Below are 12804 nucleotides of genomic sequence, written 5' to 3' on the forward strand. Positions count from 1 at the left end.
AGGCTTTCGTTGGTTAATTTCTTCACAATAGAACAAAAATGATTATTATTCCCGGAGTTTGTGATCGTTATGTTTCTTAGGAAAGTATAACTGCTAGCCTATTGAAAGTAACAATCTTACATGTTTGACAATGTTATTTGAAACGCTGGTATAGTCGTCTTTTGGAGAAAAATAAAATAAGTAAAAGATAAAAATCTTTGACATAACAGATTTTTTTCTAAGTAATGATTTTCATAATCCAAAAAGTTGTCATTATTAGCTGTTGTTCAACTTTCCATAATTTGATTTATGCATAAATATTGTCTGTTCTAAAAGTAGTCATATAAATATTGATTGTTTATTCCACAAGTAGTTATAACATTCCAGCCCGTTAAAATTGCTACTATGCTTATTATCCAAAACAGCAACCCCTGTGTGGCGTACTGGGGCAAAGGAATTTTGTTACTTCACATTTGTTTTTATAATTTTTATATTTAATGATAACTCCAAAACAAAATTATTGAAGCTTGGGCCGCGCAATTTATGGCGTAGGTGGTTTTTCCTTATTAATAGGCCTGATAAAGGATAAGAAACATTTTTTAATAAAAAAATAATTCTACTAACCAAGAAGCATACTGATCAACCAGCTGTAAAAATGGACTGCTTTTCGAGAATTTTGACAAATAGAATTCAGAATAGATGCTGCAGTTCTTCTTGTGGTAGCAGACAATGATTTTAAATTAGGAAGAAATGTTTTCAGTAAAATCTAAGAATAGATAAAAATAGAACATACAGCATTGTTCCGAAATGTCCTTGCGGACTCAAATTGTGACATTTTCTTCAATTCTTAAAGCTTAAGATTGCTTATTTGTGAAAGGAGAAAAATTCCCTACACCAAAACAACTGCTAAGAATTCTTCATTTAAAATGTTTTTCACGTAAATGGATAACAAAACGACTTGTATGATGCTCTCTTCTCTCTAAAAGACAACTAAATCATCAAGAAATACAAAAACAAGTTCTATGTAAAGGATACCTACTTACAGCTGAACACCCTCCCTCCCCATGCCCGATTTTGTTTCTATTTTTCTAACCCACTCTCCTTTAACAGCCAAAGTCATTTATGGATGACCCCAAAGAAGAAATTAACTGATTTTATTAAACAAATGTTTTGCTATTTATTTTTTGCTGTTCATTCTATGAGTGTGTTTCAAAGTTGTATTTTTTAAACATATTTACCTTAATATCTAATTCAGTCATAAAGTTACCAAGAACAGGACACAGTTTCAACATCATGGTGGCCAAAACCTCTTGAACCGAGTCATCATTTCGTTTAGCTATTTTAACGATACAGGGCAGCAAGTTGGCAACATAAGGTCTGAAACATACAGGAAACTTTCACTAACATTTTGAAATAGTGCTAGCAATTTGACGGAGAGTGTATATCTTTATTGCACAATATAAACGATTATGCTTGTTGGTTTTAGTGTATGTGCTTCTGATTTAAGTCTTCTTATGGATCATTTAACTTGCATTATATATATAAACACAACATATACGAACCTGCATTTATGAGCTCGTATTAAGTGACAGGTATCACCAAATCTTTGTAAGGCTGCACGCAATGATCGTGGTGATCCATTCTGTAAAAGCATAAAAGCAGATTAATCACCTTTAAAATGTAATAGTTCTGCAGCTTTTAAGCCAGCAGACCTAAAAGTAGGTTTTTTGTTGTCAATTACTACGTAGGCTAGTGCAGTATTGTATTGTAGCATAGTTGTGCAGAATATTTTAGGGTTGTTAATTGTTGCGGACAGAACTACTGTGTTGAACAAGGCATAGAAACCAGATATTTGCATGATTAAATCAAATTTTGCATTAATTTCTTTGGCTTAGTTTACCAATTACAACAACCATAACTAATTATTTTTATACCTTGTCAACGACCTAAAGTTTTGTGAAGCTAGCTTTATTCATTTTGAAAAATATGTGATGCTCTCTAGGAAAATCGACTGCTTTTTTTTAAAAAACAATAGAATTCCGTATTTCGTATTTTCAAAAATACAAATTGCGTATTTAAAAATACGTGTATTTTTTTAAAAACCGTATTTTGTATTTTCAAAAAATACGAAAATTTGTATTAAAAAATACGCATATTTTTAAATACGAAATTCGTATTAAAAAAATACATGTACTTCTAAAAATACGTATTTCTAAAAATACGCATTTCTAAAAATACGCTGTAATTTAAAATACAAAGAGGAAAAAAAGTAATGTCTGGTTAGGGTTTGTCTCATTTTTGATACGAATTGAAAGTTGCTGCATTTCATTCATTTCCAGAAAACATCCCTGTTTCATGATAAAATGACAAGAAAACGTCTCTGCGAAGCTCCAAAGTTGCCGTTTTCTCTTTAAAATGACAGGAAAACGTCCCTTCTAAGCTTTAAAGTTGCCGTATTTCATTCTAAAATGACAAGCAACCGTCCCTACGAACCTTTAATGTTGCCATTTTTCATTCTAAAATGACTAGAAAACGTCCCTGCAAAGCCTCAAAATTGTCCTATATCATTCTAAAATGACGAGAAATCATCCCTGCAAAGCTTCAAAGTTTCCGTATTTCTTTCTAAAATGACGAGTAAACGTCCCTGAAAAGTTTCAACATTGCCGTATTTCACTCTAAAATGACGAGAAACTTCCCTGTGAAGCTTTAAAGTCTCCATATATCACTCTAAAACGACAAAAACATGTCCCTGCGAAACTTAAAAGTTGCCGTATATTATTCTAAAATGACAAAAAACGTCCCTTCGAAGCTTCAAAGTTGCCGTATTCCTTTGTAAAATGACGAGAAAACGTCCTGCGAAGCTCTAAAGTTGCTGTATTTCATTCTAAAATAACGAGAAAACGTCCCTGCGAATCTTCAAAGTTGCCATATTTCTTTCTAGAATGACGAGAAAACGCCCCTGTGAAATCATTGAGCCAATTAAAAACCTATTAAAACCAAACTTGTAAAATTGAGTAATTGTTTTATTCAACCACTTACTTGATACACGTAACATTTCAAAAAATACGAAATTCTATTTTTAAAATTAGAATTTCGTATGCTCTATATTTAAAAATAGAATTTCGTATTTTTCATTTTTAAAAAAAATGAAATTCTTATTTCGTATTTTTCAAAAATACGAAATACGAATTTTCGTATTTTTAAAAATAGAATTTCGATTTTTAAAAAGAAGAAAATACGCGTATTTTAATTTACGAAATCCGTATTTTTTAATACAAAATTTCCGTATTTCGTATTTTTAAACACGGAAAGAGAAGTGGTTGATTTTCCTAAAGTGCATCACATATAACTAAATGGAAAATAGTTGTTATTTACACTGTGTTTTAGGTTCCATTTGGAGGTCATTTTTGCTTCAATAATTCTTTACTTCCATTGCTTTCTGCTGCTGTACGTGAAAGTAATGTGTTTTTAGCCAGTCTCTAAATTTGGTGTAGAACTTCCTGCTAGAATGGCTGGTTTACTTAAAACAAAAATGAAATAAAAAACCCTACCTTTTTTATCTCTTTGTACAATTCAACTTGAACCCGTCCAATGTTAGAATCAAGAAATGCCTAAACAGTAGCATAAACCAACTAAACGTAGATATATGAAACTTATTTTACAACTACACAGAAAAAATGCTTATTATTAAAAAAGTAGTCAAAAATTGAAAAAAATTATATTATATTGTTGTCCAGTACCTCAAAGATTGCGAATATTTTTTTTATTGACAAAAAATAACTGATTTATATTTAAAGATCAATAGGGCGCTAACTGGTTATTTTTTAATTGCAGAAGCGAAGTACAGCAGTAATAATTTCTCTATAATAATAGCTGTACTTTGTCTGTCTGTCCGCAAGAAAATTGTTGTGCAACGGGCACACGAAATAGCGTATCGTTTAAAAACGGACAACCCCGTGGATTTTTCCACGAGTTAACGACTAGTCTAGTCATAAAAGGATAATTAATTTTCATTTTATTATCAAGGCACACACACATTTTAGCACAAATGCTTGGCGACTATGAGGCTTTATAAAGCGTTACCTCTTTTTGACAGCTAAAAAATCTAATAAAGGTTGTGCCTGAATCAGCAGTTACTTGTACAACATGTTTAGCAGGTCTTTTAAGATTTTAATATCAGAAAAGGAAAAATATTATATTTAGTTTACATTTCCTCATTTATTAAGGTGTATATTAGTTAAAGTGGCTACAAAACGGCTGTTGGTTTTCGACTTTAGTGACTAACAGGAAAGTAGGGTTAATGGTGGTGAAAAAGTTTATAATCACTGAGGACAAAAACAACATCTTAAATCATTTCAAATATAACTTTGGGTATCTAAATATAACTAAAAATGGCAGCAAAGTCTCTGCATGACATCCATAATTTTTTTCGATACAAGGACTTACTTTGCTTTAACTGAGGTTTTCTAATAAAATAAACTTTAAACTTTTTAAGCTAGCTAGTTAGCTATATCCTTCGAAATTTTGCAAAGAAACTTATGAGTTTATTGCACAAGTAGCCAGTCGAAGCAACATCGATGATTTTAAAATCTTTTAAGAACTATTAATATCTTTTTAGAGCCCACTTTTTGACAGATACAGCTCCTCATGTTGTCTCTTTAGAAAAAAAAAGAAAAATTGCAAAATTCATCATAAGAAAATAATTTTTCATAAACAGGTTGTCTAGACATTTATTTGGTACTAAAGTGTGTAAAATTTCTTGCACATTGACCTTTTGAGGGGTCCGTTTATGACATGCCACTCTTTAGAATGTGCAGGGATTGAGTTTATTGAATTGTTTGTAGCCCCTTTAATATAATGTATAATTTTACAGAATAAATGTTGAATGTATTGTTCTTTGCAACTCATTCTTTATTTCTTTTGAAAAAAAGAGAAAAGACTGTAGAGGGTATAAATACACAAACTTGTTTTTTCTTACCTTGCTGTGCAAAAACTGTGTCAATATATATATAAATTTTGCAGCCTTGAAAAAATAAAATTCATGAAGTAAATCACAAAAATTTTAGTGGGGTTGTGAGGCCTGGACATGAATTGCTTGACAATTGACTTCAAACAAATGCTGATTGCATAATGGAAACAAGTAATTGGGCTAAATTTCCTGAGACACAAAATAAAAGTATATTTTCCTGTTGACATGAAGTAAATCACACAAATTTGAGTGGGGTTACACAGGTCTTCACATGAAATGCTTGACACATTCCACACAGGCATATTCCCCCTGTTGACTATAACAGAATCAGACAAGTTACCACAAAATTTAGAGCTTTCACACATGTTCATGTTATCCAACAAGTAATTAATTGATCAGGGGACAATGTGCTAATTCTAAGTCTACAAAAAATATAAGAAGATTTTTCATCTAGTAGTTTAAGAGTTTTCACCTTCATAATCCTATTAATGCATTCTCCTGCAACTAAACGAACATCACCCTCACCATCGTCACAACACACAAGTAAAAGCTCCATTGCCAATGTTAATAATTGTGGAAATTCATTTATATCTCTAAAGATTTATGTAAAGAAAAGAAATCAACACAAAAATAGTATTTTGGTGTAGAAGAGAAGTATACCGTATTTTCCGGTATATAACCCGCACATCGTATAACCCGCAGCTCAGCTTTTTTAGGGAGTTATAAACTAGATGCTCTCAGATGGTCCGCACCTTCATATAACCCGCATAAAATTTTAATCAATGTGTTTTACTTACCCGCACCTTTGCATAACCCGCATTGTGTTAAGAAAAAATTCAGCATATTTTTACTTACCCTAATCATTTTATAAACATGTGCGTGCGTTCTGTTTTCTTTCATGCAAGGAACCGAGTGTCTGAACTAGCGACTCTCTCAGTCTTAACTTCCTTGTCTCTGATTGCCGAAATAATAATGAATTAAAATTAATTTGACAAGTCGATCTTCTGCTAATGCCAACAATACTGAATCAGACAATCCGGGTTTTTTTTTTATTATTTGTAGACATTAGTTTCAGCCAATAATAATTCTTGCTTCCTGTGATTAAACAAACAAACAAAAAACAACACGCTATCAGGTTATAAACCTAAAGTAAAATATCTGTTTTTTTGGCATAAAAATAAACCACATATTAGTTATCACTGATTCTCTGTAAAAGCGATGTATGGATCGTTCTTTTTTAATGTTTATAGAATTTTGTTATCCATTTATATCTCAGCAATCACAGTGTGCATGATAAAATGAATGGTGGCAAGTGGGAGGAGATAGTTGCATGTGTCTTATTAAATGTATTTTTTATTTATTTTTGATATTTTTAGTGGCCACCAGTTGCTCGAAGGTAGCGAAGATAAAAGAAGAAAATTATTATCTATATTATAATGCCCGTATACGTCTGTCTGTCTGTGTGTCACGAAAAATGGTAGCTTAGCTGCGCAATAGCGAGAAGCACGCAATGCGGTATAAAAAGGACGGGCGAACCTGTGGATTTTTCACGGGCTAACGACTAGTCTATACTTTAATTTTAACATTGTTTAATATTTTTAACAGGAATTAATAATAAGTCCTGGGGACTAGGTTGTGAAATACATGTCAACTAAACCTAAAAATGATACCTGCTATATTGCCCTATTACCAGACGCAAATCATTTCAATGTGCTCAATGTGATTGCAAAGATATAAATAGATTAGAATTACATTCAACACAAAAAAAATGATCTCCAGAATTGTTTCAGAGGAAGCTTGTGATATTAGCACTGGCAAGCAATAGAAAGTTAAAGCAGTTGAAGTAAGATTACATAGATGTCGTATAGCGCATGCAATTATATTAATGAACATATTTTATCCCGTTGGTACTATTTTCTTTATTGAATATATAAACTTTATATATCACAATAAATGACAGAAAATATAAAACTTATCACATAACCCGCACCACATTATAACCCGCACCAGCAGTGAAAGTCGTAAAAATCAACTTATAGCCCACAGGTTATATACCGGAAAATACGATATATGCTTGCCTGCATAATAAGCAATAAGCATAATAATCTAAGCATGCATAATAAAAATTTTTATCTATGAGTCCATATTTCTTATTGTGAATAATAGTTCATTTCTGATGAGAGATCTTACTTGACAGTCTGCATTGGGAGAAAGTCTGCAATGACATTACAGAAATTAATTCTTTCTCTCTTAGATAAGGATGCATCTTTCTTTCTAAAAGGATGATATATATGTGTAGCCTACTAACATTACTATAAAAAATTGCTTTATCTAGATTAAACTTTAACAAACCTGGACAATGCCCCTGGGCTTTCTGCGACATCACTTGATGATGGCTGATGGCCAAGAGCCTGAGTAGATTCTTGAAGATAGTGACTTCTTAGAGCTTCAAAGGCTTTGACAATTTTATCAGCCATTATTATTTAATCGTTTTCCATTTCTAACCTAAAAAATAAATAAAAATCAGACCTCTCAGGGCCACAAAAACGTGAATTCTATATTCATTTTTTAGGTGAAACATCTAAATCAATAGTCACTGTAAAATGAAAAATGATATTTTTTTCTGAAATGAAAATATCTTAAATTTCCAGAACACAATACATCATTTATTAAACTCACATGAGGAATTTTAAAATTGAGTTTCATGTTTGCTCTATGACAAACTTTTTTGGTGTGCTGAGAACTTTTGCCAGACTAAAATGCCACCATAGTTAGTTTGTTAATTATAATACCAAAAAGGTTGCCATAGTTCGCTTGAAAACTGTCAAAACAGGTCCATAGCAGGTTAATACAATGCCTTAGTTTACTTAAAGACTGTCAAAACAGTACCATAGAAGGTTAATACAGCGTTGTATGTTTCCTGAAAACAGGTCCATAGAAGATTGATAGGACGACATATTTCACTTTAAAACTGTCAATGTGGGACTGTAGAAGGTAATACAGCAACTATAGTTTGCTTGAAAACTTTCCATATGGGACTGTAGAAGGCTGAAACGGTGTTGTAGATTGCTTAAAAATTATCAAAACAGTACTGTAGTAGGTAGATATGGCGCCTTTGTTTGCTAGAAAAATGTCAAAACGAGACTGTGTAAAGCTAAAACAAATATTATATTTTTTTGCTGTTGTAATACGCATGGGTGAGAAAAATGTTGTAAATCTTATTCTGGTACATCATATTTGTTGGTATTCTTATATTAATTTTTAGAATTCTGTCTCTTTTTTCCTCTCTAGAGAAAATTATAATGAAGTTAGTTTTCATATTCTTTATTTTAATGGCAAGCTGCTTTACCACCCTCATTCACCACCTTCATTCTCTAGATGTGCATATTTCACATGGCTAGCCTCACAAATATTGTGGGATATAAGACAGGTCACAAGACAGGTCGATGCGTTCGCAGTAAGGCTGGCCCATCTATTGACAGGTCTGGACAAACTTTGGAAAAATGTATGCAAATTCGTCTTAAGTTGGTACAGGCCTAACTATTGAGGAAGGAATTATCCTTTTTTAAAAACCTTGTCATTGGAAGGGACAAACTCAACTGTACACAAAGAACTCTTGCAATTTTACAAAATGTGTCATAATATGGGACAGGCCTTACTATTGACAAACAATTCCCATGCCTTTGAACCCTAAAAGCTTTAAAGACTCCAGAATTGCCTTTGTGGACCACTTCTGAAAATAATTGAAAGGGTGTATTGCTCGAAACTGGTGAGACTCATCACATAAAATATAACACATATTTCTTTTATTCATGGTCATAAGTCTCTTTTTCTTAAATATAAACAAGGGCCGTCTCAGCCAAAGAGATTCTACCTCTCAAATTACGTAATAGGTTAAGTTGCAATAATTCCATCAATGATTATCTTGAAAAGTAGCTAAACATAAATAGCTTTAATCTCAGCTAGCTATATACAACAATATGCCAGAAAAAGTTGCAGCAGTTCAGTTTTTTCACTTTATTGGAGTTGGTTTACGTTAATACAAGGTCTTGATGTGTGCAAAGACCTTTTAACGCCACTGTGTCAAAAGATGGTCCGTCCCATCTTTAGTGTTCTAAGTTGGGTCAGAATAGTGTCTTTGCAACCAGCCATGTTTTGAATTAAATGACCTTCTACGTATTATTATTTAGTACTTATTATGTAATACCTATATTCAATAAAACATAAACGGAACCTACATAGTTCCAATATATAGTATTTGTAATTTTTAGAAGGAAAAAAATTGCAAAAATCGGCAGAGTAAAAATGTAAACCCATATATATTATAGCTCAACAAACAAAATTACGAGTATGAGGTGATACACAAAGTTGAAGCCTATTTCAGACCTGTGTGAACCAAACAAACTGCAAAAAAACATTTCATTTCAGGTCGTTGTAGATGGTTTTTAGGTCGTTGTAGATCGTTGTAGGTCGTTGTAGATCGTTGTAGGCTGTTGTAGATCATTGTAGGTGGTTCCACAGTTTAGTAAGTATGACCCTGTCTATCATTTCCAAAATGAGCCATAGCTTACATGGGGAGTCGTAAAGTATTTAATGCACATTTTGAGCTATAAACAGACCCAATTAGGGTATGCGCTCTACCAGACAACTCCATGCAACACCCAGCAGCCCACACCAAGGCTGTTTTGTAGCGGACCAAACGTTACAAAAAATAATTTGATATACCTTCTGAGTTAAAACAGGATATCTTAAGAACGAAATAATATTTTTATATTCTGTAAAACGAATATTAATGTCAGATACATTGTCCATATTATTAGGACAATAAATTTTTTGAACACATGTCCAAAATCGGTAAATTTAGGCCAAAATATCTAAAAATTTTCTAAAAAATTATCATTTAGATGAATTTTTTTCACAGAAATGAAGTTAAAGGGATCCCAAGGTACTTTTACAAGTTGGACTCATCTGAAAGATTTGCATGAGAAATGCTAAAAGATATATTTACTTTTTGTTAAAACTTCATGTAACTTCAGATATAGCTTTTTAAATATTTATTTTTCTTGTCGCTGGACCACCATCTTGGTTATCTTCGACCTTCTTCTTCGTTAAAAATTTTCATTCTAGCTCCAGTCTTTTTTAGTGGCACGTGACCCTGTTACGTATTATTTCAGTAGTGCTTTCATTATTACCGACAGCATAGCCAGAACATATACCTTCGCGTGGCAAAGTGAAACGAAAGCTCTCTACGAACAATTATTTTTTTTAAAGAAAATTAAATTAATTCTGCATAAAGTTCTTTACGAAAGATTATTTTTAAAAAAAAAAATAGAAATAATTCTGCATCTGTTCTCACATAGCTGCATGTGCGGATCCAGGGTTAGTCAGATAAGTCGCGTGACTAAGTGTAAATTTGACGAAAAATGTTAGCCAAGCGAAGATGTCGACGATCCAGGCGTTGCAAACGGAGGGCGTTAAAAATTGTAATTTTTTTACGGCGAAAAGCCATGGTTCACAGCCCTCTCCAATTCGCCTGTAGCGATGTTGACGTCAAAGTTGTGACGTCGCTACCATATAGACTGAGAGGGTTGCAAATTATAGCTTACAGATTTTGACTGATTCATTTTGACTAATCAGTCACTCAGTCAGTCAAAAATCAAATAGCTATGGCCCGCAACCCTCCCCATCTCACCTAAGGGGCCTGTGACGTCAAAATCGTGACGTAATTTTCACACTCTATGCGTAGTCCAACAATATGTGGCCCGCAGCCGGCGAAGGAAATTTAGGTTCCGTACTGCGTGGTTACTGATAACCTGTTAGGCTATAGTTTTAACTCCCATCCGTCAGGATTAGTCGAAGACTCACGCCTTTTGGCTTGGATTCTTTCCGTACTATTATTGATTATGGCTGCAGCAGATATGTTGGCGCGGGTGCTTACTGATTTAAAGTGTGATAATTTTGAATCTGTTCGTAAAATGCAAAAAGAACTTTTAGAAAGTGTTTATTCTCGAGCATTTTTGTTGTCTGGGGATATTTATCCCTTGGTTGGTAAAAGTCTTCATCGGAATTTAGGTCCAGATATATACCTTCCATCTGAGGCGAGGTGTGAAGATAAAGGAATTATTGCTTTAAGGTGAGAAGTATGTTTTTTACTCTCCAACACACCTTGCATTTATTTAAAGGTTTTCAGTATATCTGCTACGAAAAGCTAGTTGGGGAGAGCTTTATACAACAGACTATTAAAACAAATACAAAAAGATTTAATTAGCTAATAGCTAGGGCTAATACACCTTTACGATAATTCGGAAAAAATAACACTCCATCGCAGCTTATTTTGCAATCAAAGGAGGTAAACATTACACTTTTATAAGAGTTTATTAAGGAGAAAACACGTTTTTTCGTGATAACTTTTCTTGCCACGTTTTCTTTTTAATGAAAAGTACACATAAGTTGTATCTTATTATTATTAACGTTTCCTGAAAATTTGAAAGAAATTGATATGACAGAAGTTAAAAAACTGGAGAAAACACGCTTTCGTCTCTAACAAACTCTCATAAAAACACGAGTTTTACCTCCTTTTTTTCGATATTGTAAAACGATGGAGAGCCGTAGGAACGCATGTACAATTGAATTATCATAAAGGTGTATTGTTTTTGTAATATGAGCTTTGAACAGAATTTTCAGCATTGCGGAGGAATTCTTTCTCAATTAATATTTGTGTTGTTATTAGAAGCAAGAACTTGACATCTGGATAAGTAAGGTTGGTGATGAAAAAAAACAACTCTTCGAATGACTATTAAGAAACAAAGTTTGTTGAGTAAAAGGTCATGGTAAAATATATTATTTTTAGATCCAATCCATCAGGAGACTGTCTATACAGCTCAGCATCGTTGGTATAGGTATAGGTGATAATTCTCTTGTTGATGTTTTGAGAATCCTGACATCCATAGAACTTTTCTTGCATCCTTCCTTTTATTCCAATCATCTTTGTTTTCAATTTGCTTTTAAAAACCAAAAGGCAAATATTTTTATATCTGAGAAAAGTTTATTAAGATTTTCCCTTTCCCATATTGTTTGTGATATGACTCTTTCTCCTGAGGAGGCAGTTAAATCAGAAGCAATCAACAACTGTACCCCCAAGACATGGTTTCCTTTTCTATCAATACTTGCCTTGTCAACAGTAATAAAGAGAAAAATTAACACATTTTACCCACAATTCGGTTTGTTACAGTTTGTTACAACTTTCTTTACACAGTGTATATCGCCACACCCATCTATTTTACCTGATGAAGATCAGTTAAAAATTTTATTTTGTTATGAAGATATTGTTAAGTCTGGTGTAGACTTCAAGCCAAATCATTACGTTCCCCTTTTTCCAGGTTGCAACTTTCTTAACTGAAAGTTGCATTTTCCTATTTCAGCATGCAAAAAGCAGTAAAAAGCCCTTCTTAATTCTTCTTTTAAAGTTCAAACGAAACTTGAGTTTAGCCGTATGAATAAACAAATATATCTGAACAAATACGTGGGTTGAGGTGTGTTTGTATCATATCACATGTATGTATATTTCATTTTCATTATCCTGATCTTTCCATATTCTTATTGTTTTTGTTATTATTGTGTTTTATTTTGCTGTCCATGGCTGGTGTGATCATTTGATTCACCTAGTCATGCTGATGAAGCCTGATATTGGCAGAAACAGCAGGAGTTTATAAATAATGAAATATATTCACAATTGTCTCACTTTATTGTAGTTAATCCCTGTTAATTTTAGTGGTTTTATCTATCTAAAATAAGACGTGTAAGACGGAGATTTGATTCTTATAAAAGATGTTCTTAGGAGATTTTGTTATAGCTTA

General features: G+C 32.8%; 2 protein-coding genes across 8 annotated transcripts in view; one reads left to right on the forward strand and one right to left on the reverse strand.

Annotated features, from left to right (window-relative positions):
* LOC130644984 (huntingtin-like) overlaps positions 1–10276 on the reverse strand; it is a 64155-nt gene extending 53879 nt beyond the window's left edge. For 2 of the 6 annotated variants that reach the window (XR_008982660.1, XR_008982659.1), the window contains exons 1-8: positions 9957–10276; positions 7301–7453; positions 7139–7222; positions 5421–5541; positions 3531–3590; positions 1542–1621; positions 1218–1356; positions 604–745 (exon numbers count right to left, since the gene is read on the reverse strand). Coding sequence is in view for 3 of the 6 variants with exons in the window: in XM_057450807.1 (XP_057306790.1) it covers positions 604–745; positions 1218–1356; positions 1542–1621; positions 3531–3590; positions 5421–5541; positions 7139–7222; positions 7301–7425 (751 nt within the window). In the remaining 3 variants the exon portion in view is untranslated. Of the gene's footprint in view, positions 1–603; positions 746–1217; positions 1357–1541; positions 1622–3530; positions 3591–5420; positions 5542–7138; positions 7223–7300; positions 7454–9956 lie in introns of those variants that run through there. The other 4 variants (XR_008982658.1, XM_057450807.1, XM_057450808.1 and 1 more) reach the window with 4 other exon arrangements.
* LOC130644988 (uncharacterized) overlaps positions 1–12804 on the forward strand; it is an 86635-nt gene that overhangs the window by 61272 nt on the left and 12559 nt on the right. The window lies entirely within an intron of this gene.

Source organism: Hydractinia symbiolongicarpus, chromosome 5 (assembly GCF_029227915.1).
Source record: "Hydractinia symbiolongicarpus strain clone_291-10 chromosome 5, HSymV2.1, whole genome shotgun sequence".
NCBI lineage: Eukaryota > Metazoa > Cnidaria > Hydrozoa > Anthoathecata > Hydractiniidae > Hydractinia > Hydractinia symbiolongicarpus.